Source organism: Heteronotia binoei, chromosome 2, assembly GCF_032191835.1.
Source record: "Heteronotia binoei isolate CCM8104 ecotype False Entrance Well chromosome 2, APGP_CSIRO_Hbin_v1, whole genome shotgun sequence".
Taxonomy (NCBI): Eukaryota; Metazoa; Chordata; class Lepidosauria; order Squamata; family Gekkonidae; genus Heteronotia; species Heteronotia binoei.
This window is the reverse complement of record NC_083224.1, coordinates 9,223,920-9,248,239: the sequence shown is the minus strand read 5'-3', so window position 1 is coordinate 9,248,239 and position 24,320 is coordinate 9,223,920. Positions and strand designations below refer to the sequence as shown.

Here is a 24,320-nt window from a genome sequence, read left to right as displayed (position 1 = left end):
CTCACACTAACTCAGCTTAGCGGGAACACTGCTGTGAAGTGATTCTTCCTGAGCGAAGAAAGAAATGTGGGAGCCAGAGGCTAAAAAACTTTGAGCTACCTCACACTAACTCAGCTTGGCAGGAACACTGCTGTGAGGAGATTCTTCCTGAGCGAAGACAAAAATGTGGGAGCCGGAGGCTAAAAAACTGTGAGCTACCTCACAATAACTCAGCTTAGCGGGAACACTGCTGTGAGGTGATTCTTCCTGAGCGAAGACAAAAACGTGGGAGCCAGAGGCTAAAAAACTGTAAGCTACTTCACACTAACTCAGCTTAGTGGGAACACTGCTGTGAGGTGATTCTTCCTGAGCGAAGACAAAAACGTGGGAGCCGGAGGCTAAAAAACTGTGAGCTACCTCACACTAACTCAGCTTGGCGGGAACACTGCTGTGAGGTCATTCTTCCTGAGCAAAGACCAAAATGTGGGAGCCAGAGGCTAAAAAACTGTGAGCTACCTCACACTAACTCAGGTTAGTGGGAACACTGCTGTGAGGTCATTCTTCCTGAGCGAAGACAAAAATGTGGGAGCCGGAGGCTAAAAAACTGTGAGCTACCTCACACTAACTCAGCTTAGGGGGAACACGGGTGAGCGGCGGTTCCCCCAGTATTGGCAGGCAGAGAGCAAGGCAGTGAATTCCTTTATTAAGGCCCGGTCATCATGTGTTTCTCATAGGATCTCCTGGTGTGCCTACTGCCCATGGGATGTCTTGGCTATTGCCCAAGGTCTCAATGCAAGAAGAGAGAGGGAGGGAGGCAGAGACTGAGCTGGGGCGTGTCTCTGAGAAAGGAGACGTCTCATTTGCCTCCTTGGCTCACTCAGCAGCCTCCCGGAAACAGACCTCTCTTTATATAGCGAGAGAAAGAAGTTTGGCTGCAGGCAAGGATCGAGTGTTAGTGCGACAACAAACCTGCCTAGCTTTTCTGCCTCTCTCCCTCCTCATCTGTGCTCCAGGATGCAGGCAGCAGAGAAGTTCAGGTAAGAATTTCAGTCTCTTCAGTGTGCGCTTGTGGGTTACCTAAGCAGCAGGCTGCGGTTCTAAGCCTGCGGTTTAAGCACCCTTTTAAAATCTTGCTGTACCTTTTAAAACTCACCTGGAGTCTTGTGTTCAGTTTGGGGCACCACATTTTAAGAAGGACATAGACAAGCTGGAAGGGGTCCAGAGGAGGGCGACGAAGACGGTGAGGGGTCTGGAGACCAAGTCCTATGATGAAGAAAGTTTGAAGGAGCTGGGGCATGTTTGGCCTGGAGAGGAAGCGGCTGAGAGGAGATAGGATCACCGTCTTCAAGTCCTTGAAGGGCTGTCCTATAGAGGATGGTGTGGAATTGTTTTCTGTGGCCCCAGAAGGTCGGACCAGAACCAATGGGCTGAAATTAAATCAAAAGAGTTTCTGGTTCAACATTAGGAAGAACTTCCTGACCGTTAGAGCGGTTCCTCAGTGGAACAGGCTTCCTCAGGATGTGGTGGGCTCTCCTTCCTGGAGGTTTTTCAACAGAGGCTAGATGGCCACCTGACAGCAATGAAGATCCTATGAATTTAGGGGGAGTTGTTTGTGAGTTTCCTGCATTGTGCAGGGGGTTGGACTAGATGACCCTGGAGGTCCCTTCCAAGTCTATGATTCTTTTTTCCAGCCCAACCAAAATCTTGGCTCCAGAGGCAATTTACCGTAATAATCTCATAATATTATGTCAATTTAAAAAGATATGCTATACCTCGGGATCCAAAACTTATTTTGTTAAATCTAAGTTCGACTCTTGGGGATACCAGCTACCTCATTTTGACTTTATTCATAGTTTCAAAGAACGTATTAGCTACAAATTGGAGATCTAATATTGCGACAGTGGTTTGGTGGCAGTTAAAGACCTGGGGATATTTTTATGCTGGACAAAATTACAGATTGGCTAGAGCGATTTGAGGGTAATTTGTCATTACATTATGTGATGAATCAGCTGTCAGCCTGGATACGTTCCTTTTTTTCCAGTGAACCTCACAAACATCTCAATTTGAGAATCCTAGAACCAAAGATTCGCTTTTGTTCCATTGACTAGTTAGCTTGCCACAATTTGTTGTTGTATTTGTGTATTTCCTCACTTACTTTAGATATTTATCCCGCCCTCTCCACAAGTGGACTCAGTAATAAAAAGGTCCCCTGTACAAGCACCAGTCGTTTCTGACTCTGGGGTGACAGGGGGCATTTTCGCACTGACCTTACGCCAGAGCGACGTCCCTCTTCACCGCGCAGCGTCTGCGCGGGACTTCGCACAAATTGCTCCGCAGAACCCGGAAGATCCGCAAAGTCCCGCGGCTTTTGCGTCGCAAATGTAAACCGCCAAAAACCAGTTTACATTTGCGACGCAAAAGCCGCGGGACTTTGCGGCTCTTCTGGGTTCTGCGGAGCAATTAGTGCGAAATCCGCGCAGACGCTGCGCGGTGAAGAGGGACGTCGCTCTGGCATAAGGTCAGTGCGAAAACGCCTGTTGTTTTCACAACGTTTTTACGGCAGACTTTTGACGGGGTGGTTTGCCATTGCCTTCCCCAGTCCTCTACACTTTCCCCCCAGCAAGCTGGGGACTCCTTTGACCGACCTCGGAAGGATGAGTAAACCTTGAGCCGGCTACCTGAACCCAGCTTCCGCCGAGATCGTACTCAGGTCATGAGCAGAGGGCTCCGACTGCAGTACTGCAGCTTTAACACTCTGCACCGCAGGGCTTTCTAAAGGTAAAGGTAGTCCCCTGTGCAAGCACTAGTCATTTCCGACTCTGGGGTGGCGTTGCTTTCACAACGTTTTCACGGCAGACTTTTGACGGGGTGGTTTGCCATTGCCTTCCCCAGTCATCTACGCTTTCCCCCCAGCAAGCTGAGTACTCCTTTGACCGACCTCGGAAGGATGGAAGGCTGAGTTAACCTTGAGCCGGCTACCTGAAAACCCAGCTTCTGCCAGGGATCGAACTCAGGTCATGAGCAGAGCTTAGGACTGCAGTACTGCAGCTTTACCACTCTGCACCACGGTGCTCTGTCTATAGGGGGAATGTAAAAGTAAAGGAAAAGTCCCCTGTGCAAGCACCAGTCGTTTCCAACTCTGGGGTGACGTTGCTTTCACATTTTCATGGCAGACTTTTGACGGGGTGATTTGCCATTGCCTTCCCCAGTCATCGACGCTTTCTCCCCCTCAGCAAACTGGGTACTCATTTTACCAACCTTGGAAGGATGGAAGGCTGAGTCAACCTGGAGCCGGTTACCTGAACCCAGCTTCCGCTGGGATTGAACTCAGGTCATGAGCAGAGGGCTCCGACTGCAGTACTGCAGCTTGACCACTCTGCACCACAGGCCTTTCTAAAGGTAAAGGCAGTCCCCTGTGCAAGCACCAGTCGTTTCCGACTCTGGGGTAACGTTGCTTTCACAACGTTTTCACGGCAGACTTTTAACGGGGTGGTTTGCCATTGCCTTCGCCAGTCATCTACGCTTTCCCCCCAGCAAGCTGGGGACTCATTTTACTGAGCTTGGAAGGATGGAAGGCTGAGTTAACCTTGAGCCGGCTACCTGAACCCAGCTGTCATTGGATCATAAATCTGTACCATTTTACATTCTGAGCCATTGCCTACCAGCTATGTGTAGCTCTGCTCACTGTGCTGGATTCCTCGTCTGATGAAGTGTGCTTAGAGCACACAAAAGCTTACGTTCTGAATAAAACTAAGTTGGTCTTAAAGGTGTAATCGACTCCTATTTTGTTCTACTACTTCAGAAGAACAACACGGCTGCCTACTTGGATCTTGATATTCGCAATTAGATGAAGATTTCATTTTTAGAATAACGACTGTTCATATTTGTTTTCCAGTTATATATAAAATATTGATTTTTAATACTATTAGGCAAAGGTCAAGGTAGTCCCCTGCGCAAGCACCAGGTGTTTCCGACTCTGAGGTAACGTTCCTTTCACGTTTTCACGGCAGACTTTTGACGGGGTGGTTTGCCCTTGCCTTCCCCAGTCATCTGCACTTTACCCCCAAGCAAGCTGGGGACTCCTTTGACTGACCTCGGAAGGATGGAAGGCTGAGTCAACCTCGAGCCGGCTACCTGAACCCAGCTTCCGCTGGGATCGAACTCAGGTCATGAGCAGAGGGCTCCGACTGCAGTACTGCAGCTTGACCGCGCTGCCCCACGGCGCTCTTAAGACTCAGTAATAAGAATCTCTAATAATAACATAACTTGTATGTTGGTTTGAAAAAGATATGACAGACTGTCACAGTTGACTTACCGCAACCTCGTAGGGCAGGGGTGTCAAACTAATTTGTTATGAGGGCCGGATCTGACATAAATGAGACCTTGTTGGGGCAGACCATGTTGGGTCGGGCCAAGCCATGTCGGGCCAGACCATAAGAACATAAGAGAAGCCCTGTTGGATCAGGCCAGTGGCCCCTCCAGTCCAACACTCTGTGTCACATAAGAACATAAGAGAAGCCATGTTGGATCAGGCCAGTGGCCCATCCAGTCCAACACTCTGTGTCACATAAGAACATAAGAGAAGCCATGTTGGATCAGGCCAGTGGCCCATCCAGTCCAACACTCTGTGTCACATAAGAACATAAGAGAAGCCCTGTTGGATCAGGCCAGTGGCCCCTCCAGTCCAACACTCTGTGTCACATAAGAACATAAGAGAAGCCCTGTTGGATCAGGCCAGTGGCCCCTCCAGTCCAACACTCTGTGTCACATAAGAACATAAGAGAAGCCATGTTGGATCAGGCCAGTGGCCCATCCAGTCCAACACTCTGTGTCACATAAGAACATAAGAGAAGCCATGTTGGATCAGGCCAGTGGCCCCTCCAGTCCAACACTCTGTGTCACATAAGAACATAAGAGAAGCCCTGTTGGATCAGGCCAGTGGCCCCTCCAGTCCAACACTCTGTGTCACATAAGAACATAAGAGAAGCCATGTTGGATCAGGCCAGTGGCCCCTCCAGTCCAACACTCTGTGTCACATAAGAACATAAGAGAAGCCCTGTTGGATCAGGCCAGTGGCCCCTCCAGTCCAACACTCTGTGTCACATAAGAACATAAGAGAAGCCCTGTTGGATCAGGCCAGTGGCCCATCCAGTCCAACACTCTGTGTCACATAAGAACATAAGAGAAGCCCTGTTGGATCAGGCCAATGGCCCCTCCAGTCCAACACTCTGTGTCACATAAGAACATAAGAGAAGCCCTGTTGGATCAGGCCAGTGGCCCCTCCAGTCCAACACTCTGTGTCACATAAGAACATAGAGAAGCCCTGTGGGATCAGGCCAGTGGCCCATCCAGTCCAACACTCTGTGTCACATAAGAACATAAGAGAAGCCCTGTTGGATCAGGCCAGTGGCCCATCCAGTCCAACACTCTGTGTCACATAAGAACATAAGAGAAGCCATTTTGGATCAGACCAGTGGCCCATCCAGTCCAACACTGTGTCACATAAGAACATAAGAGAAGCCCTGTTGGATCAGGCCAGTGGCCCATCCAGTCCAACACTCTGTGTCACATAAGAACATAAGAGAAGCCCTGTGGGATCAGGCCAATGGCCCATCCAGTCCAACACTCTGTGTCACACAGTGGCAAAAATTTTTATACATACACACACACTGTGGCTAATAGCCACTGATGGACTTCTGCTCCATATTTTTATCTAAACCCCCCTTGAAGGTGGCTATGCTTGTGGCCGCCACCACCTCCTGTGGCAGTGAATTCCACATGCTAATCACCCTTTGGGTGAAGAAGTGTGTGTACCTATTAAATAGGTACACCATGTGTGTACCTATTTAAGTTTAGGTAACAGAGATATAAATATTATTAAGAACACAGACAAACACATTTTTTTTAACTTAAAACATTAGCCCTCTTTGGTCTTAAGGATGCTTTCTTTTGATTTCTTCCATGGGATCCAGGGAACCAGGCAAAAGAAGCTCTGGCTCTTTCCTTCCTTCCCCAAGGGACTGGGGAGAGGGGGGGAGCCTCAGCCAATAGAAGGAAGAGAGGTTTGGCTCGGTAGCTCTGCTGTGCAACTGAGAGAGCCTGGCAAAGCAAGCTGTTCCTCCCCCTTTCCTCCCCGAGGGAGGAGCCTCAGCCCATGGAGAAAATAGAGGTTTGGCTCTGTAGCTCCTGTGCGATTGAGCAAGCCTTGCAAAGCAAGCTGTGACGCAGAAGGAAGCAAGAGAGAGGGAGAAGGAAGCAGATGACAGCCAGTTGCTCGGGGGCTTGATAGGAACTCTCCGGGGGCCTGATTCGGCCCCTGAACTGCCCGTTTGACACCTCTGTCATAGAGTCTCCCATCAAAATATTGTCCAGGGCTGATGTTCCCTAGCTTCCAAGATCTGATGAGACTGGATTAGCCTGAGACAAAAGAGGCGTTTTGCATTCAGTCCACTGCACTAACTCCTGGTCGTTGAATTCAATCTTGGCTGAGCCTTCAGGAAATTTTGTTAATGTTTAGCCAGCCTGCCAAGCGGAAACGCTAAAGGGAACCATTAACCGAATGTGGATCCAGGTGGGCGGCCGTGTGGGTCTGAGGCAGTAGAACAAAGCAGGAGTGAAGCCACACCTTTAAGACCAACAAAGTGTTACTTAGAAGGGAAGCTTTCGTGTGCGTGCAGACTTCTTCAGGCGAGGAAGGAGGTACAGTGAGCAGAGCTGCATCGAGCTGGTGGGGTTTGGAATGCAAAGTGGCGCATGAAATATTACAGAAGATTACGAAGGCACAGATTCATTTCAAACCAGAACGATTTTTTATTCAACGTATGTCCTGAGGACTACGCCAAAGAAATGAGACATTGGTTGGCATACTTCCTGAAGGACCCCTAAGGAAGTTCTGGATTGTTACGCAGGGGCAGGCAATGCAAACCACTTCGGTTCATCCGCGTGCTCACCTGGATGGTCTAGCTAGCCTCATCTCATCAGATCTCAGAAGTACTATGCAGGCAGGCTTGCCAATCCCCAGGTCCCAGCAGGAGTTCTTCCACTTTCCCAGGCTCCTTCCCGCCCCCAGTCAGCCGGCCAATGGGGGGAAGCCCCGCCCCCAGAGGACCATGTGCCTTTGCACCTCCGGAGGCTCCAGTCTTCGATTGAAAGGCTTCCTCTTGGGATGGGGTGTCTGTGTTGCTGTGAAGAAGTTGGCAGCAACTCGTGAGTAGAGAGGCCAATCCCCTGCTTCAGACTCGCCAGAAATGGGGTGGTGGGGGGGGAAACGTCTGCTGAGCACTTCATTATTCCCTTTGTGGAGATTGATTCTCATAGGGTATAATGGGGAATTGATCTGGAGGTTTCGGGGGCTCTGGGGGAGCTGTTTTTTGAGGTAGAGGCACCAAATTTTCAGTATAGTATCTAGTGCCTCTCCCCAAAGTACCCCCCAAGTTTCAAAACGATTGGACGAAGGGGGTCCAATTCTATGAGCCCCAAAAGAAGGTGCCCCTATCCTTCATTATTTCCTATAGAAGGAAGACATTTTAAAAGGTGTGCTATCCCTTTAAATGTGATGGTCAGAACTCTCTTGGAGTTCAATTATGCTTGTCACACCCTTGTTCCTGGCTCTGCCCCCAATGTCTCCTGGCTCCACCCCCAAAGTCTCCTGGCTCCACCCCCAAAGTCCCCAGATTTTTCTTGAATTGGACTTGGCAACCCTAACAGGGTCAGTCCCAGTCAGTATTTGGATGGGAGACCACCAAGGAATACCAGGGGCGCTATGCACAGGCATGCAATAGCAAACCACCTCTGAACGCCTCTTGCCTACAGGGAAGCCAGCATTCCGCTGGGACTCAAGGGCTTTTTCCACCCCCACCGAAAAATAAATGAGCAGCAAAAACCACACTGTTTACAACTTGGCTTGCCAGTTCACATGCACTTTTTTTTAAATTGCTAATTTAGGGTTGCCAAGTCCAATTTAAGAAATATCTGGGGACTTTGGGGGGTGGAGCCAGGAGACATTAGGGGTGGAGCCAAGATCGAAGCTGTGACACGCATCATTGAACTCCAAAGGGAGTGCTGGCCATCACATTGAAAGGGACGGCACACCTTTTCGATGCCTTCCTTCCATAGGAAATAATGAAGGATAAGGGCACCTTCTTTTGGGGCTCATAGAATTGGACCCCCTGATCCAATCGTTTTGAAACTTGGGGGGGTATTACCAAACAATTTAACAAATGGCAAAGGAAGATTTCTGATTTTGTATGGGCCGGAAAGAAACCAAGGATTAAGATGAAGATTTTGATAGATGCTAAAGAGAGAGGTGGTCTTCAACTCCCGGATTTAAGATTGTATCATGATGCGATTTGTTTGACATGGATTAAAGATTGGATAATGCTGTTAGACAAAAAACCTTTATGGTTAGAAGCTCATGGGAATAAATTCGGCTGGCACGCGTATTTATGTTATGGGAAGAATAAAATGGACGGATTTTTCTCTCACCATTATATTAGAAACAGTTTATTAAATACTTGGATAAAATATAAAAAATATGGAGACGAGAGAAAACTGCTGTGGATAGTGCCAGCAGAAGTAATAAAAATAACAGCTGAATCCGATGAAGAAAGAGAGATGTCATATAATCAACTGCTCAAGATTCAAGGAGACAAAATTGAATTAAAATCTTCAGAAGAGTTAAATAATAAGTATGATTAGTTTCAAATGCAACAAATTAAAAGCTTGATGGAAAATGATATTAAATCAGACGGAATTAGACGTGAGCAAACAGAATTGGAAAGAGTCCTGCTTGGAGATAATGAAAAATTGATATCGAAAGTATATAAATTTTTATTGAAATAGTCTACAGAAGAAGAAGTAGTAAAGTCTCAAATGGGCAATCAATATGAATAGAGAAATACAAATGGATACGTGGGAGCACCTTTGGAAGAACTCGATGAAGATTTCAACTTGTCAGAGTATCAAAGAGAACTGTTTTAAGATGATGTATAGGTGGTATATGACTCCGAAAAAACTGGCTAGGATGAGTAAGAAGATGTCGGACAGATGTTGGAAATGTAAAAAACATGAAGGTTCTTTTTTTCACATGTGGTGGACTTGTGAAAAAGCGAAAGAATTTTGGATGATGATACAACAAGAAATCTCCAAAGTTTTGGGTTATGACTTTAAAAAAACTGCAGAGACTTTTTTGCTTGGATTACAATTAGAAAAATTTCCAAAGGAAGACAGGACATTAATTTGGTACTTGCTCTCAGCTGCTAGGACATTGTATGCGCAGCTGTGGAAACAAGAAAAAATACCAGAGAAATGGGACTGGATTATGAAAGTTTTATCGTGGAGTGAGATGGACAAACTAACTAGAACTCTAAGAGACTATGATCTAGATATATTCAAAAAGGAGTGGAAGAAATTTAAAGGATATATGGAGAAAAAGTGGAATGTAAAAAGACATTGGACAATTTTTTAGTATTGATGAGGAAAAAAAATTGAACTTTGATCAGTTAGTGGTACCTTTAGTATTGAACTTAAACATATAACTTCGGGGAAGTCAAACAAGGGAGGGAGGGGGGATTGAAATATCATATGGGTTAGTACAGGAAATTTATAATTAAGTTTTGTAACCATATGTTATCAATAAATTGTTAAAACACACAAAAAACAGCCCCCCCAGAGCCCCAGATACCCGCGGATCAATTCTCCATGATTTTTTATGAGAATAAGTCTCCATAGGGAATAACAGAGTTCCCAGCAGACATTTCCCTCCCCGCCCTGCTTTCTGACGACCCTGAAGCGGGGGGGAGAGCCTCCAAACCGGGGGATCCCCTGCCCCCACCTGGGGATTGGCAACCCTATGCTAATTCCTTGAAAAGTCAACCATTATCTGGCAGCTTCTGTTTAAAAATTTAACAAAGCAGGAGTCAAGCGGCACCTTTAAGACCAACCAAGTTTTATTGAGAACGTCAGCTTTCGCATGCTCTCTTAAGCACACTTCCTCAGACGAGGGGATCAGGGATTGTGGCTGGAATACATGCCGTTTGCTGATGAAGAGGGCAAACTAACCGATCACATGGTCACGTGAAACAGTGTGGCTTGGCCATTTGGTCTGGATAGCCACTAAAGGGAATAAAGTTCCCTGCCACATGGCGTTTCTGCAAATCGAGGTAAATCCCAAAAGAACATGTGTATCCTAGTTGTAGTCCACCCAACACGGTTGCCCACAGGGATCTAGCTGTTTAAAAACGTTGTGATTTGAAGTGATGTGGAGCTCTGTGTGTGTGTGTGTGTGTGTAGATTCATGTGGGTAGCTGTGCTGGTCTGAAGCAATGAGGGTTGCCAACTCCGACTCAAGAAATATCTGGGGACTTTGGAGGTGGAGCCAGGAGCAAGGGTGAGACAAGCACGATGGAACCGTAAAGGGAGTTCTGGCCATCACATTTAAAGGGACCGCACACCTTTTAAAAGCCTTCCCTCCATTTGGAATAATGAAGGATAAGGGCACCTTCTTTGGGGGCTCACAAAATTGGACCCCCTGGTCCAATCTTTTTGAAACTTGGGGGGATTTTTGAGGAGAGGAACCAGATGCTATGCTGAAAACTTGGTGCCTCTACCTCAAAAAACAGACCCCCCCCCCCGAAACCCATGGATCAATTTTCCATTATACCCTATGGGACTCGGTCTGCACAGGGAATAACGGAGTGCCCAGCAGACATCCCCCCCCCTTCTGATAACCCTGAAGTTGGGGGAGGGTCTCCAAACTGGGGGATCCCCTGCCCCCACCTGGGGATGACAGCCCTAGAAGCAACAGAACAAAATTTGAGTCCAGTGGCACCCTGAAGACCAATCATAGAATCATAGAGTTGGAAGGGACCTCTAGGGTCATCTAGTCCAACCCCCTGCACAATGCAGGAAACTCACAAACACCTCCCCCTAAATTCACAGGATCTTCATCGCTGTCAGATGGCCATCTAGCCTCTGTTCAAAAACCTCCAAGGAAGGAGAGCCCCGAGGAAGCCTGTTCCACAGAGGAACCGCTCTAACCGTCAGGAAGTTCTTCCTAATGTTGAACCGGAAACTCTTTTGATTTAATTTCAACCCATTGGTTCTGGTCCTACCTTCCGGGGCCACAGAAAACAATTCTACACCATCCTCTATATGACAGCCCTTCAAGTACTTGAATATGGTGATCCTATCACCTCTCAGTTGCCTCCTCTCCAGGCTAAATATGCCCAGCACCTTCAACTTTTCCTCATAGGACTCGGTCTCCAGACCCCTCACCATCTTAGTCACCCTCCTCTGGACCCATTCCAGCTTGTCTAGATCCTTCTTAAATTGTGGTGCCCAAAATTGAACACAAGACTCCAGGTGAGGTCTTACCAGAGCAGAGTAAAGCGATACCATCACATCACGTGATCTGGACACTAGACTTCTGTTGATACAGCCCAAAATTGCATTTGCCTTTTTGCATTTACCAACAAAGTTTAATTCTGGGTGTAATTATATTGAGTCCACTGGTGCCTTTAAGACCAACAAAGTTTTCTTTGCACACGAAAGCTTATACCCGGAATTAAATTTTGTTGGTCTTTACTTTAAGGTATCCCTGGACTCAAACTTTAGTGTATGTGTGTTTTAGAGCAGGGGTCCCTAGTCCCTGGTCCGTGGACTGGTACCAGTCTGTGACTTGTTAGCAACCGGGCTGTGAGTTGTATAATTACTTCATTATATATTACAATGTAATAACAACAACAACAACAACAATACAACACTGGATTTATATCCTGACCTCCACTCCGAATCTCAGAGTCTCAGAGCGGCTCACAATCTCCTTTATCTTCCTCACCCACAACAGGCACCCTATGCGGTGGGTGGGGCTGAGAGAGCTCTCCCAGAAGCTGCCCTTTCAAGGACAACTCTGCGAGAGCTATGGCTGACCCAAGGCCATCCCGGCAGGTGCAAGTGGAGGAGTGGGGAATCAAACCCGGTTCTCCCAGATAAGAGTCTGCGCACTTAACCACTACACAAAACTAATACAAATAAAGTGCAGAATTGTATCATCCTGAAACCATCCCCCCCGCCCCACCAGTCTGTGGAAAAATTGTCTTCCACAAAACTGGCTCCTGGTGCCAAAAAGATTGGGGACCACTGTTTTAGAGTGCAGCCATGTTGGTCTGTCATAGAAGAGCTGGATTCAAGTCTGGAAGTGCCATAAAGACCAACAAGACTTTTGGGCTATGAGCTTTTGAGAGCCAAAGTTCCCTTCGTGAAGTGCGCAGGTGGTATATATTCTTACTTATTCCTGCATGCAGATCTTCACTCAATGCTACAGTCAGGAAGTATTGCCCTTGCTTCAGACAGGAAGTATTGCCCGTGCTGCAGTCAGGAAGTATTGCCCTTGCTGCAGTCAGAAAGAAGTGCCCTTGCGGCAGTCAGGAAGTATTGCCTTTGCTGCAGTCAGGAAGTATTGCCCTTGCTGCAGTCAGGAAGCACTGCCCTTGCTGCAGTCAGGAACTACTGCCCTTGCTGAAGTCAGGAAGTATTGCCCTTGCTGCAGTCAGGAAGTACTGCCCTTGCGGCAGTCAGGAAGTATTGCCCCTGCTGCAGTCAGGAAGTATTGCCCTTGCTGCAGTCAGGAAGTATTGCCCTTGCTGCAGTCAGGAAGTACTGCCCTTGCGACAGTCAGGAAGTATTGCCCCTGCTGCAGTCAGGAAGTACTGCCCTTGCGGCAGTCAGGAAGTACTGCCCTTGTGGCAGTCAGGAAGTATTGCCCCTGCTGCAGTCAGGAAGTATTGCCCTTGCGGCAGTCAGGAAGTATTGCCCTTGCGGCAGTCAGGAAGTACTGCCCTTGCGGCAGTCAGGAAGTACTGCCCTTGTGGCAGTCAGGAAGTATTGCCCCTGCTGCAGTCAGGAAGTATTGCCCTTGCGGCAGTCAGGAAGTATTGCCCTTGCGGCAGTCAGGAAGTACTGCCCTTGGGGCAGTCAGGAAGTACTGCCCTTGCTGCAGTCACGAAGTATTGCCCTTGCATGGACATTTGCCATTTCAGCAAAGTCTAAAATGAGCAATGGCATCGGAAACTTTTCACCGCATCTGTGTGTTTCTAGACAGGAAAACAGGTACGTCCGGATCTTCTCCTTACCCCAGACTCAAATCATTCTCAGTGCTGGATTCTTTCCTTGCAGTTTTGAGCTCTGCAAAGAGACGGCGGATTGGCTCCTGGGTCACACGAAACAGCGGCCTCAGATCGCCATCGTCTGTGGCTCCGGGCTGGGTTTGCTGGCCGACAACCTGAAGAACCAAGAGTCTTTCCAGTACACTGACATCCCCAACTTTCCACACAGCACAGGTATCCCTCCATCCTTCCCGCAGTTCCAACCCTTCCCTTTCCACCTGGCCTTTACATATTTGCTCTCAGGTAGGGTTCCCAACCTCCAGGTGGGGCCTGGGCCATCCCCAAACCACCAAGATTTCCCCAACCCAGAGGTGGCCACCCTAGCAAGGACAAAGCGGGGAAAGCCCCACCACCTGAGGTAATGACCCCTGTCCCCACTCTCTCCACAGTGCCGGGCCACGAAGGACGTCTCATCTTTGGGGAGCTGCAAGGCAAGCCATGTGTTTGTATGAAGGGGCGTTTCCATCTTTATGAGGGATACCCTCTTTGGAAGGTAGGCTGCTGGCTGCGCTGTGACTCCTCCTCCTCCTTCCCCCTCTTCTTCCTCTTCCTCCTCTTCTTCCTCTTTTACTTCCTCTTCTTCCTCCTCCTCTTCCTCTTCGACGTCCTCCTCCTCTTCTTCCTTCTCTTCCTCCTCTTCTTCTCCTTACTCCTCCTCTTCTACTTCCTCTTCTTCCTCCTTTTCTACTTCCTCTTCTTCCTTCCTCCTCTTCTACTTCCTCTTCCTCTTCTACATCTTCTTCCTCCTCCTCTTCTACTTCCTCTTCTTCCTCCTTTTCTTCTTCCTCCCTCTTCTTCTTCCTCCTTCTCTTCTACTTCCTCTTCTTCTTCCTCCTCCTCCACCTCTTCTTCCTCCTCCTCTACCTCTTCTTCCTCCTCCTCCTCTTCCTTTTCTTCTTCCTCCTCCTCCTAAGTGGGTAGAGTTGCCCTTTGACCCCCCTCCTCTCCCCCTTTGTCCTCTCCCTCGCTGCACATGGCCTTCCATGGAGACACACGTCTCTGCAGGTCTCTCCTGTAGAGAGAACGGCCTCATACTCCCACACAAGTGATGCTAGACAAGGTGGCCATTGCGATAGGGAAAGTAGATAGAAGAAGAAGATATTGGATTTATATCCCGCCCTCTACTCGGAAGAGTCTCAGAGCGGCTCACAGTCTCCTTTACCTTCCTCCCCCACAACAGACACCCTGTGAGGTGGCTGGAGAGGGCTCTCACAGCAGCTGCCCTTTCTAGGACAGAGTCTCAGAACGGTCTACAATCTCCTTTCCCTTCCTCCCCCACAACAGACACCCTGTGAGGTGGGTGGGGCTGAGAAGGCTCTCACAGCAGCTGCCCTTTCAAGGACAACCTCTGCCAGATCTATGGCTGACCCAAGGCCATTCCAGCAGCTGCAAGTGGAGGAGTGGGGAATCAAACCTGGTTCTCCCAGATAAGAGAGCTATGGCTGACCCAAGGCCATTCCAGCAGGTGCAAGCGGAGGAGTGGGGAATCAAACCCGGTTCTCCCAGATAAGAGAGCTCTGGCTGACCCAAGGCCATTCCAGCAGCTGCAAGTGAAGGAGTGGGGAATCAAACCCGGTTCTCCCAGATAAGAGAGCTTTGGCTGACCCAAGGCCATGCTAGCAGCTGCAAGTGGAGGAGTGGGGAATCAAACCTGGTTCTCCCAGATAAGAGTCCGCACACTTAACCACTACACCAAACTGGCTCTTTAGATTACTCTTAAGTACTCTTTAGATTACTCCCTCTCCTTTTAACTGCAACCTGAACGTGAACTGGATCTACTTGGTCTTCTCCCTCACTGGATCTACTTGAATAAATGGATCTACTTGAATAAATGCAAGTTTACCTTTTTTGCAACATACTTTTTGGGAGATTTAGTTACTACGCTCAGGCTCATGCTTCTCGGACTGGGCAATACTCTGCTATATTAACCAAATATCTCAATAAGGTGTTCCCACCTGACTATAAAACTTTCCTCCACCACGAGCCTTCGCGCCATTCAGAACCTAAGAACATAAGGGAAGCCATGTTGGATCATCTTGCAATACAATTTTGGGCTGTATCAACAGAAGTATAGTGTCCAGATCATGCGATGTGATCGTTTTGCTTTATTCTGCTCTGAGAAGACCTCACCTGGAGTATTGTGCTCAGTTTTGGGCACCACATTTGAAGAAGGATCTAGACAAGCTGGAACGGGTCCAGAGGAGGGCAACAAAGATGGTGAGGGGTCTGGAGACCAAGTCCTATGAAGAAAGGTTGAAGGAGCTGGGGATGTTTAGCCTGGGGAAGAGGCAGCTGAGAGGTGATAGGATCACCATATTGAAGGGCTGTCCTCTAGAGGAGGGTGTAGAACTCTTTTCTGTGGCCCTAGAAGGTAGGGCCAGAACTAATGGGTTGAAATTAAACCAAAAGAGTTTCTGGCTCAACATTGATTCCTCAGTGGAATAGGCTTCCTCGGAAGGTGGTGGGCTCTCCTTCCTTGGAGAGCCCCTGGTGAGCGAGGCCTGCTAGGGCTGGCTAGAGATCCATGTGTGGGTCAAAAGGCCAGCAAGCCACCTGCCACCCACAATCACATAATTAGTGGAGAAAGGGTGGCGCGGGCTTCTCCAGGGGTTAATGAGGGCTGCTGGGGGTGTGGCAAAGCCCCTGGTGGCTGGCTGGCTGCCCACTCTCCTGATCCAGTGATTGTTATGCAGCTGCACCTCCTATTCAGTGAACAAGGTAGGTGGGGAAGAAGAGGGGGGAAACTCAGAAAGGTTCAGGAGCTGTGCTTCTGGGACCTCCTGCTGAATCTGATGCTGGCTTGCAGCATATTCTCCCCCCCCCCTCCTCCACTTGCAGCTGCTGGAATGGCCTTGGGTCAGCCATAGCTCTCTTATCTGGGAGAACCGGGTTTGATTCCTCCACTTGCAGCGGCTGGAATGGCCTTGGGTCAGCCACAGCTCTTATCTGGGAGAACCGAGTTTGATTCCCCACTCCTCCACTTGCGGCTGCTGGAATGGCCTTGGGTCAGCCACAGCTCTCACGGGAGTTGTCCTTGAAAGGGCAGCTTTTGGGAGAGCTCTCTCAGCCCCACCCACCTCACAGGGTGTGTGTTGGGTGTGTGTGCGTGGGGGGAAGGTAAAGATTTCTCCTTCTCTTCTCCTTCTCTCCCACAGGTCACCTTCCCGATCCGTGTGTTTAAGCTCCTGGGCATCAAAATACTGCTGGTGACCAACGCAGCCGGAGCTTTGGAAGACTCATACCACATTGGGGACTTCATGGTTATCCGGGACCACATCAACTTGCTGGGCTTGGCTGGCCAAAACCCACTGCTTGGGCCCAACGAAGAGAGGTACGATGTGCCCCAGGGCTTGACCAGAACTTTTGTGCCCCGGTCTTGCTCTTGAACATAAGCTCTTCCTTCTTGCTCGCCAGCTTTCTGAGAGTTCATTTCAGGAGTCCCCATTGATTAGGTCATAGCAGCCATAGGGTTGCCAGCTTTGGCTTGGGAGATTCCTGGAGATTTGCAGGCGGTGTCTGGGGAGTAGCTGTATTTCTTTCAAAAAAGAGGCGGCAAGGAATACAGCTACTTTACAGTCTACAAGTGCTGTCTGACAACATCAGCTTCCAGCTGCTGGCATGGCCTTGGGTCAGCCATATCTCTGGCAGAGGTTGTCCTTGAAAGGGCAGCTGCTGTGAGAGCCCTCTCAGCCCCACCCACCTCACGGGGTGTCTGTTGCGGGGGAGGAAGGGAAAGGAGAATGTGAGCCGCTCTGAGACTCTGTCCTTGAAAGGGCAGCTTCTGTCAGCGCTCTCTCAGCCCCACCCACCTCACAGGGTGTCTGTTGTGGGGGAGGAAGATAAAGGAGATTGTAAGCCTCTCTGAGTCTCTGATTCACGGAGAAGGGTGGGGTATAAATCTGCAGTCCTCTTCTCCTCCTCCTCCTTTCTTCCCAGAAGCTGGAGAAGATGTAAATAGGCGGGCTCCTATTGCCCCTTCAGCTCCGTCTGGCTCCAAACTCCCGCCCCAGTTTTCCTGGCTGCTCACTGCATCTTCATCCTCCATCAGGTTTGGAGCCCGTTTCCCAGCTCTTTCCGATGCCTACGACAGGAAGATCTGCGCGTTGGCCCTGCAGATAGCCAGGCGCCTCGGCTATGCCTCCTTCGTCAAAGAGGGAGTCTACTGCATGGTTGGAGGTCCCAACTTCGAATCCATCGCGGAGGCCCGGTTGCTGCACTTGTTGGGAGCTGATGCTGTGGGTAAGGAATGGCACGGCCCAGAGAACTTTCGCCGCCAACAACCCCAAGCTCTCCCACCACTCAGAGACAGCGTTCCCTCTAAGCTGAGTGAGCGTGAGCCAGCTCACAGAGTTTTAGCCACCACCTCATACATTTTTGTCTTAGCTCAGGAAGGATGACTCCGGAGCACACTAATGGATGCAGCAGCTCAGAACTTTAATGCCAGGAGCTCACAAAGTAGAATTTTGGGGGGGCTCATAGAACTGGAAGTGGCCCCGTGGTGCAGAGTAAAAAAGCAGCAGTACTGCAGTACTGTGATCTGAACTCTCTGCTCACGACCTGAGTTCTATCCCAGTGAAAGCTGGTTCAGGTAGCCGGCCCAAGGTTGACTCAGCCTTCTGAGGTCGGTCAAATGAGTCCCCAGCTTGCTGGGGAGGAAAGTGTAAAAGACTAGGGAAGGCAAGGGCAAACCACCCCGTCAAACGTCTGCCGTGAAAAGTACTTTACTGTCATTGGTTCTTAAATCTGCACGATGTTGCATTCTGGGCCACTGCCTACCAGCTCTGTATGGCTCTGCTCAGCTCTGTATGGCTTTGCTCCCTGTGCTGGATTCCTTCTTCTGATGAAGTGTGCTTAAGAGCACACGAAAGCTGACGTTCTCAATAAAAATGGGTTGGTCTTAAAGGTGCACCTTGACTCCCGCTTTGTTCAACTGCTTCGGACCAACACGGCGGCCCGCTTGGACTTCCCTAATTTCTCTCCCTGGGAGGTTGCAGTGCAAGACAGGGTCTCTTCTCCAACAGGCCTTCAGCTCTCCTTCGCCTCTCCCTCTCCAGGGAGGGCAAAGAAACGTCCAGTCCACCCCAGACTGGTTGCAACTGAATCCCTTGGGTTCCCACCACTGACTTGCAGGGTCCTACTTGAGCCCGCATACATTACAATTCTCCACCTCTGCGGCCTGGTCACCCTGCACAGCCCTTCCACAGGAGTCTCTCCAATTCTTCAGTAGCTCAAAGATTGCCTGCTTCCTGGTTGGATAGGAATATATAAAGGTTGCCCCACCCCTTGGGGAAGTTCTCTTCTCCGCCCACTCCCCCTGGCGCTTTTTAGGCCCAAAGGCTGCTGGGCCTTGTAGGTCAGAGGAGGAGAGCATTTTACATCTAAGACGACAAGGAAAGGAAAGGTCCCCTGTGCAAGCACCGGTCGTTTCCGACTCTGGGGTGACGTTGCTTTCACAATGTTTTCACGGCAGACTTTTGACGGGGTGGTTTGCCATTGCCTTCCCCAGTCTTTTACACTTCCCCCCTAGGCTTCCCAACCCTCCCGCCCTGGCGGGTGACTCTAGGATTTCCAGCCTCTTCCCCCGCTCCCCAAAAAACCGGAAGCGGGGGGGGGGGGAAACGGCGCCAAGGCTCAGGCTGAGGTAAAGGAGGAGGCAGCCAGTGGGCCGTCCACGCTGCCACCAACCGGCCCTTGATGGCACTCTGGGGCAGCCTCCCCTCCCTTCCCCTCGGGGCTGCAGCTGCACATGGCCTTGACTGGTGGCTGCTGGGTCCGGCGGGGGGCCTCGAGGCTGCCCGCGGTGCTGCTGGCGCTGGGCCTGGCTGCGGGGTTCCTGCTCTCCACCACGCCGCCCCACCGGAGAGGTAAGTGGTCGCGCTGGCTCTCCGCCACACCGCCCCACCGGAAAGTTAAGCAGTGCCGCTGGCGCTGGGCCTGGCTGTGGGGCTCTGAGGGGAGGCTGGGGGTTTTAATAGTAGTCTGCTCTTCTCGGGGAGTAGGAGGGATCTCAGGGCAGACCGGTGCCCTCAGCGCTGTCCGCTTCCCTAATGATGGGGGCCGGTGGGGCTCAACAAGAGCTGAGTAGCCTTTGCTCCCTTAGCTTGGTTGGGGGTGTGAGTGAAGTTCTGAGGAGTGGGCTGGTAAGGAAACCAGTGACTAAGATAAAGATCAATATTGAAATGTAAGCACGTGTGCTGTCCCTTTAAATGTGATGGCCAGAACTCTCTTGGAGTTCAATTATGCTTGTCACACCCTTGTTCCTGGCTCCTCCCCCAATGTCTCCTGGCTCCACCCCCAAAGTCTCCTGGCTCCACCCCCAAAGTCCCCAGATATTTCTTGAATTGGACTTGGCAACCCTATTTCCCCTCAGCAAGCTGAGTACTCCTTTGACTGACCTCGGAAGGCTGGAAGGCTGAGTCAACCTTGGGCCTTCTACCTGAACCAGCTTTTGCTGGGATAAAACTCGGGTCGTGAGCAGAGAGTTCAGATCGCAGTACTGCTGCTTTACCACTCTGCACTACGGGGCCCGCTAAGATTACAAACAGCATCCATTTTAAAACCAGCCAACTGCCAGCACTTTAACCATTTCGTTACAGGCTACATCAGGAGTGTGTGGCCTTATATGCAAAGGAGCTCCTGCTAGAATTCCACCCCTGCTCACAGTAAAGTCTGGCATTTAAGAGATAAGAGCCTCTGTTGAAAAACCTCCAAGGAAGGAGAGCCCACCACCTCCCAAGGAGGAAGCCTGTTCCACTGAGGAACCGCTCTAACGGTCAGGAAGTTCTTCCTAATGATGAGCCGGAAACTCTTTTGATTTAATTTCCACCTATTGTTTCTGGTTCTACCTTCCGGGGCCACAGAAAACAATTCCACCCCATCCTCTATAGGACAGCCCTTCAAGGACTTGAAGATGGTGATCCTGTCACCTCTCAGCCGCCTCCTCTCCAGGCTAAACATGCCCAGCTCTTTCAACCTTTCATAGAATCATAGAGCTGGAAGGGAACTCCAGGGTCATCTAGTCCAACCCCCTGCACAATGCAGGAAACTCACGAACACCTCCCCCTAAATTCACAGGATCTTCATTGCTGTCAGATGGCCATCCAGTCTCTGTTGAAAAACCTCCAAGGAAGGAGAGCCCAGTTAAAGCATAGAATCCTAGAGCTGGGAGGGACCTCCAGGGTCCTCTAGTCCAACCCGCTTCACAATGCAGGGAACTCAAAAACACCTCCCCCTAATTTCACAGGATCTTCATTGCTGTCAGATGGCTAGCTAGCCTCTGTTGAAAAACCTCCAAGGAAGGAGAGCCCACCACCTCCCAAGGAGGAAGCCTGTTCCGCTGAGGGACCGCTCTAACGGTCAGGAAGTTCTTCCTAATGTCGAGCCGGAAACTCTTTTTTGATTTAATTTCCACCTATTGTTTCTGGTTCTACCTTCCGGGGCCACAGAAAACAATTCCACCCCATCCTCTATAGGACAGCCCTTCAAGCGCTTGAAGATGGCGATCCTATCACCTCTCAGCCGCCTCCTCTCCAGGCTAAACATGCCCAGCTCGTTCAACCTTTCCTCGTAGGACTTGATCTCCAGACCCCTCACCATCTTCGTCGCCCTCCTCTGGACCCCTTCCCGCTTGTCTAGATCCTTCTTCAAATGCGGTGCCCAAAACTGAACACAAGACTCCAGGGGAGGTGTTACCAGAGCAGAGTAGAGCGATCCCATCCCTTCACGTGATCTGGACACTCGACTTCCTTTCCTTGCAGGGATGAGCACTGCGGCCGAGGTGGTAGTGGCCAGGCACTGCGGATTACGGGTCTTTGGTCTGTCGCTGATCACTAACAAGGTGACCAAGGAGTACGATGCCCAGGAGGTCGTGGACCATCTCCACGTGCTGGAGGTGAGCCAGAGGCAAGCTTCCGTCCTCCAGAGATTCCTCACAGAACTCGTAGGCCAGCTGGAGTGGATCGACAGCGACCCGGAAGACAAGGAGACCGCGTGTCAGAACGGAACCTGAACGCTCCGGAGCTCAAATGCAGACTCTCCAGAGGAAGACTGTAGAGTTGCCAACCCACCAGATAGGGTAATATACTAACAATATAACTGCGGGGAAAATAACGAAGGAATCACAAATTTTAAAGCACTCACTTACTGCTCCTGTTGACAATATGAACATATGAAGCTGCCTTATACTGAATCAGACCTTTGGTCCATCAAGGTCAGTATTGTCTTCTCAGACTGGTAGCGGCTCTCCAGGGTCTCAAGCTGAGGTTTTTCACACCTATTTGCCTGCACCCTTTTTTGGAGATGCCAGGGATTGAACCTGGGACCTTCTGCTTCCCAAGCAGATGCTCTACCAGTGAGCCACCGTCCCTCCCCTGCTCTCCAGGGTCTCAAGCTGAGGTTTTTCACACCTATTTGCCTGGACCCTTTTTTGGAGATGCCAGGGATTGAACCTGGGACCTTCTGCTTCCCAAGCAGATACTCTACCACTGAGCCACCAACCCTCCCCTGCTCTCCAGGGTCTCAAGGTGAGGATTTTCACACCTATTTGCCTGGACCCTTTTTTGGAGATGCCAGGGATTGAACCTGGGACCTTCTGCTTCCCAAGCAGATGCTCTACCACTGAGCCACCATCCCTCCCCTGCTCTCCAGGGTCTCAAGCTGAGGTTTTTCACACCTATTTGCCTGGACCCTTTTTTGGAGATGCCAGGGATTGAACCTGGGACCTTCTGCTTCCCAAGCAGATGCTCTACCACTGAGCCACCCTCCCTCCCGGATACCTTCATAGAAATACCTTCATAGAAATACACAGTGCTCTTGTTTGCAACCCTACGTGCATTGTTCTTCGTGTGAAGTTGACATGCTATTCAACAGATTACAAGAATAAAGTGCAGTTTTCCATACAAAGGTGTCAAGCCCAAAATTATTTTCTTCATTTCGGTCATTCAGCGTACATCACAGTAAAGCCTTCCAAAGGAGTAAAGGTTTTAAAGACAGTCCCGTCGCTCCAGTGAACTAATTTAAAGTGCTAGTGCCCGTTCCGTTGACCAGGGATCCTTTTGTAGAAAAATTGGTGGTGGAGCTCATTAGCATAACTCATTAGCATATGCCACCCCCCAGCCAAAAGCAACCCTATGCTAAAAAGGAGAGCCCCCCACAGTTAAAAGGCCAGCAAGCCACCTGCCACCCAAAATCACATCAGAACTGGAGAAAGGGTGGCGTGGGTTTCTCCAGGGGTTAATGAGGGCTGCTGGGGGCTTGGCAAAGCCCCTGGAGGCTGGCTGGCTGCCCACTCTCCTAATCTAGGGATTGTTATGCAGCTGCACCTACTATTCAGTGAACAAGGTAGGAGGGGAGGAAGAGGGGGGAAACTCAGAAAGGTTCAGGAGCTGTGCTCCTGTGAGCTCCTGCTGAATCTGAGGCCTGCCGTTGACAACAAGTCTTATTAAGAACTTTGTATCCTCATCAAGATAATTGTCTCTAGTTCTCAAACGTTGCTCCCAACTTCTAGTTTTCAAAATATTGAGCTCTCACTTCGGTGCGAGCATAAATCCTCCTCTGAGGGAAACGTAGGCTTCCCAACCCTCCCGCCCTGGCGGGGGACCCCAGGATTTCCAGCCTCTTCCCCCGCTCCCCAAAAAAATGGAAGCGGGGGGAGGGGGGAAACGGCGCCAAGGAGCATGGCGAGCCGCCCCGTCCGGGAGCGGGCGACGCCGCCACGTCGCTACCGCCCCCTCCCCGCCCACTGCAGCTACTCCTCCGAGATGGGCCCAGGCTGAGCCCATCTCGAGGAGCAGCCACGGCGAGCGGAGAAGAGGCGGCAGCTGCGCAGCGGCATCGCCCGCCCCGCCTCCGAGGCAAACCAGAGAAGGGGAGGGCGTAGGCAGGCCAGGAGCATGGCGAGCCACAAATCCGGGCCCTTCTAGGACCTGGACTCGCGGCTCGCCACGCCCCCTGCCCGCCTCCACCCCACCCCTCCGATTCCACTGCAGCTGCTCCTCCGAGATGGGCCCAGCCTGAGCCCATCTCAGAGGAGCAGCCACGGCGAGCGGAGAAGAGGCGGCAGCCGCGCAGCGGAGTCGCCCGCTCCGAGACGGGGCGCCTCGCCATGCTCCCCGGCGCCGTTTCCCCCCCTCCCCGCTAGCTCCACCCCAGTGTCTCCTGGCTCCACCCCCAAAGTCTCCTGGCTCCACCCCCAAAGTCCCCAGATATTTCTAGAGTTGGACTTGGCAGCCTGTGACACCATTTCCATCAACTCTTCATAGGGTTGCCGAGTCCCCGGTGTTCTCCGGGAGTGATGTCACCGCACCATCGCCTATTGTACCATAGAGTTTTCCCTCCCGAATGGCTAGAACGTCTGGGGAAACCGTAGAAAGGGTGGCGTGGGCCTGTCTAGGGGTTAGGGTTGCCAATCCCCAGGTGGGGGCAGGGGATCCCCCAGTTTGGAGGCCCTCCCCCCGCTTCAGGGTCGTCAGAAAGCGGGGGGAGGGGAGGGAAATGTCTGCTGGGAACTCTTATTATTCCCTATGGAGATTTATTCCCATAGAAAATAATGGAGAATCGATCCGCGGGTATCTGGGGCTCTGGGGGGGGGGCTGTTTTTGGGGGTAGAGGCACCAAATTGTCCGTATAGCATCTAGTGCCTCTCCCCAAAATACCTCCCAAGTTTCAAAAAGATTGGACCAGGGGGTCCAATTCTATGAGCCCCAAAAGAAGGTGCCCTTATCCTTCATTATTTCCTAGGAAGGAAGGAATTGAAAAGGTGTGCCGTCCCTTTAAATGTGATGGCCGGAACTCCCTTTGGAGTTCAATCATGCTTGTCACAGCCTCGATCTTGGCTCCACCCCTAATGTCTCCTGGCTCCACTCCCAAAGTCCCCAGATATTTCTTGAATTGGACTTGGCAACCCTACTAGGGGTTCATGAGGGCTGCTGGGGGCGTGGCAAAGCCCCTGGTGGCTGGCTGGCTGCCCCCTCTCCTAATCCAGGGATTGTTATGCAGCTGCACCTCCTGGACAAGGTGGGAAGGAGGAGGTGGGATTCTCAAAAAGGTTCAGGAGCTAGGCTCCTGTGAGCTCCCGCTGAATCCGAGGCGTGTGTGCATGCCCAGAAGTTGTTTCCTTCACTGTATAAAATGCAACAGCCGAAGGAAGCATATTGGACTTTGTAGCTCTTTGTTGTCTGG

The 24,320-nt window shown here is 50.6% G+C and overlaps 1 protein-coding gene across 1 annotated transcript; it reads left to right on the top strand.

The window, feature by feature from the left end:
* The first annotated feature begins 980 nt into the window (after positions 1-980).
* On the top strand, positions 981-21,150 carry LOC132567510 (purine nucleoside phosphorylase-like). The gene is made up of 6 exons (XM_060233190.1): positions 981-1,016; positions 13,153-13,316; positions 13,532-13,635; positions 16,298-16,473; positions 17,191-17,381; positions 20,900-21,150. The coding sequence occupies exons 1-6, from the start codon at positions 994-996 to the stop codon at positions 21,148-21,150; spliced, it is 909 nt and encodes a 302-aa protein (XP_060089173.1). The 5' UTR covers positions 981-993.
* Positions 21,151-24,320: the final 3,170 nt, after the last annotated feature.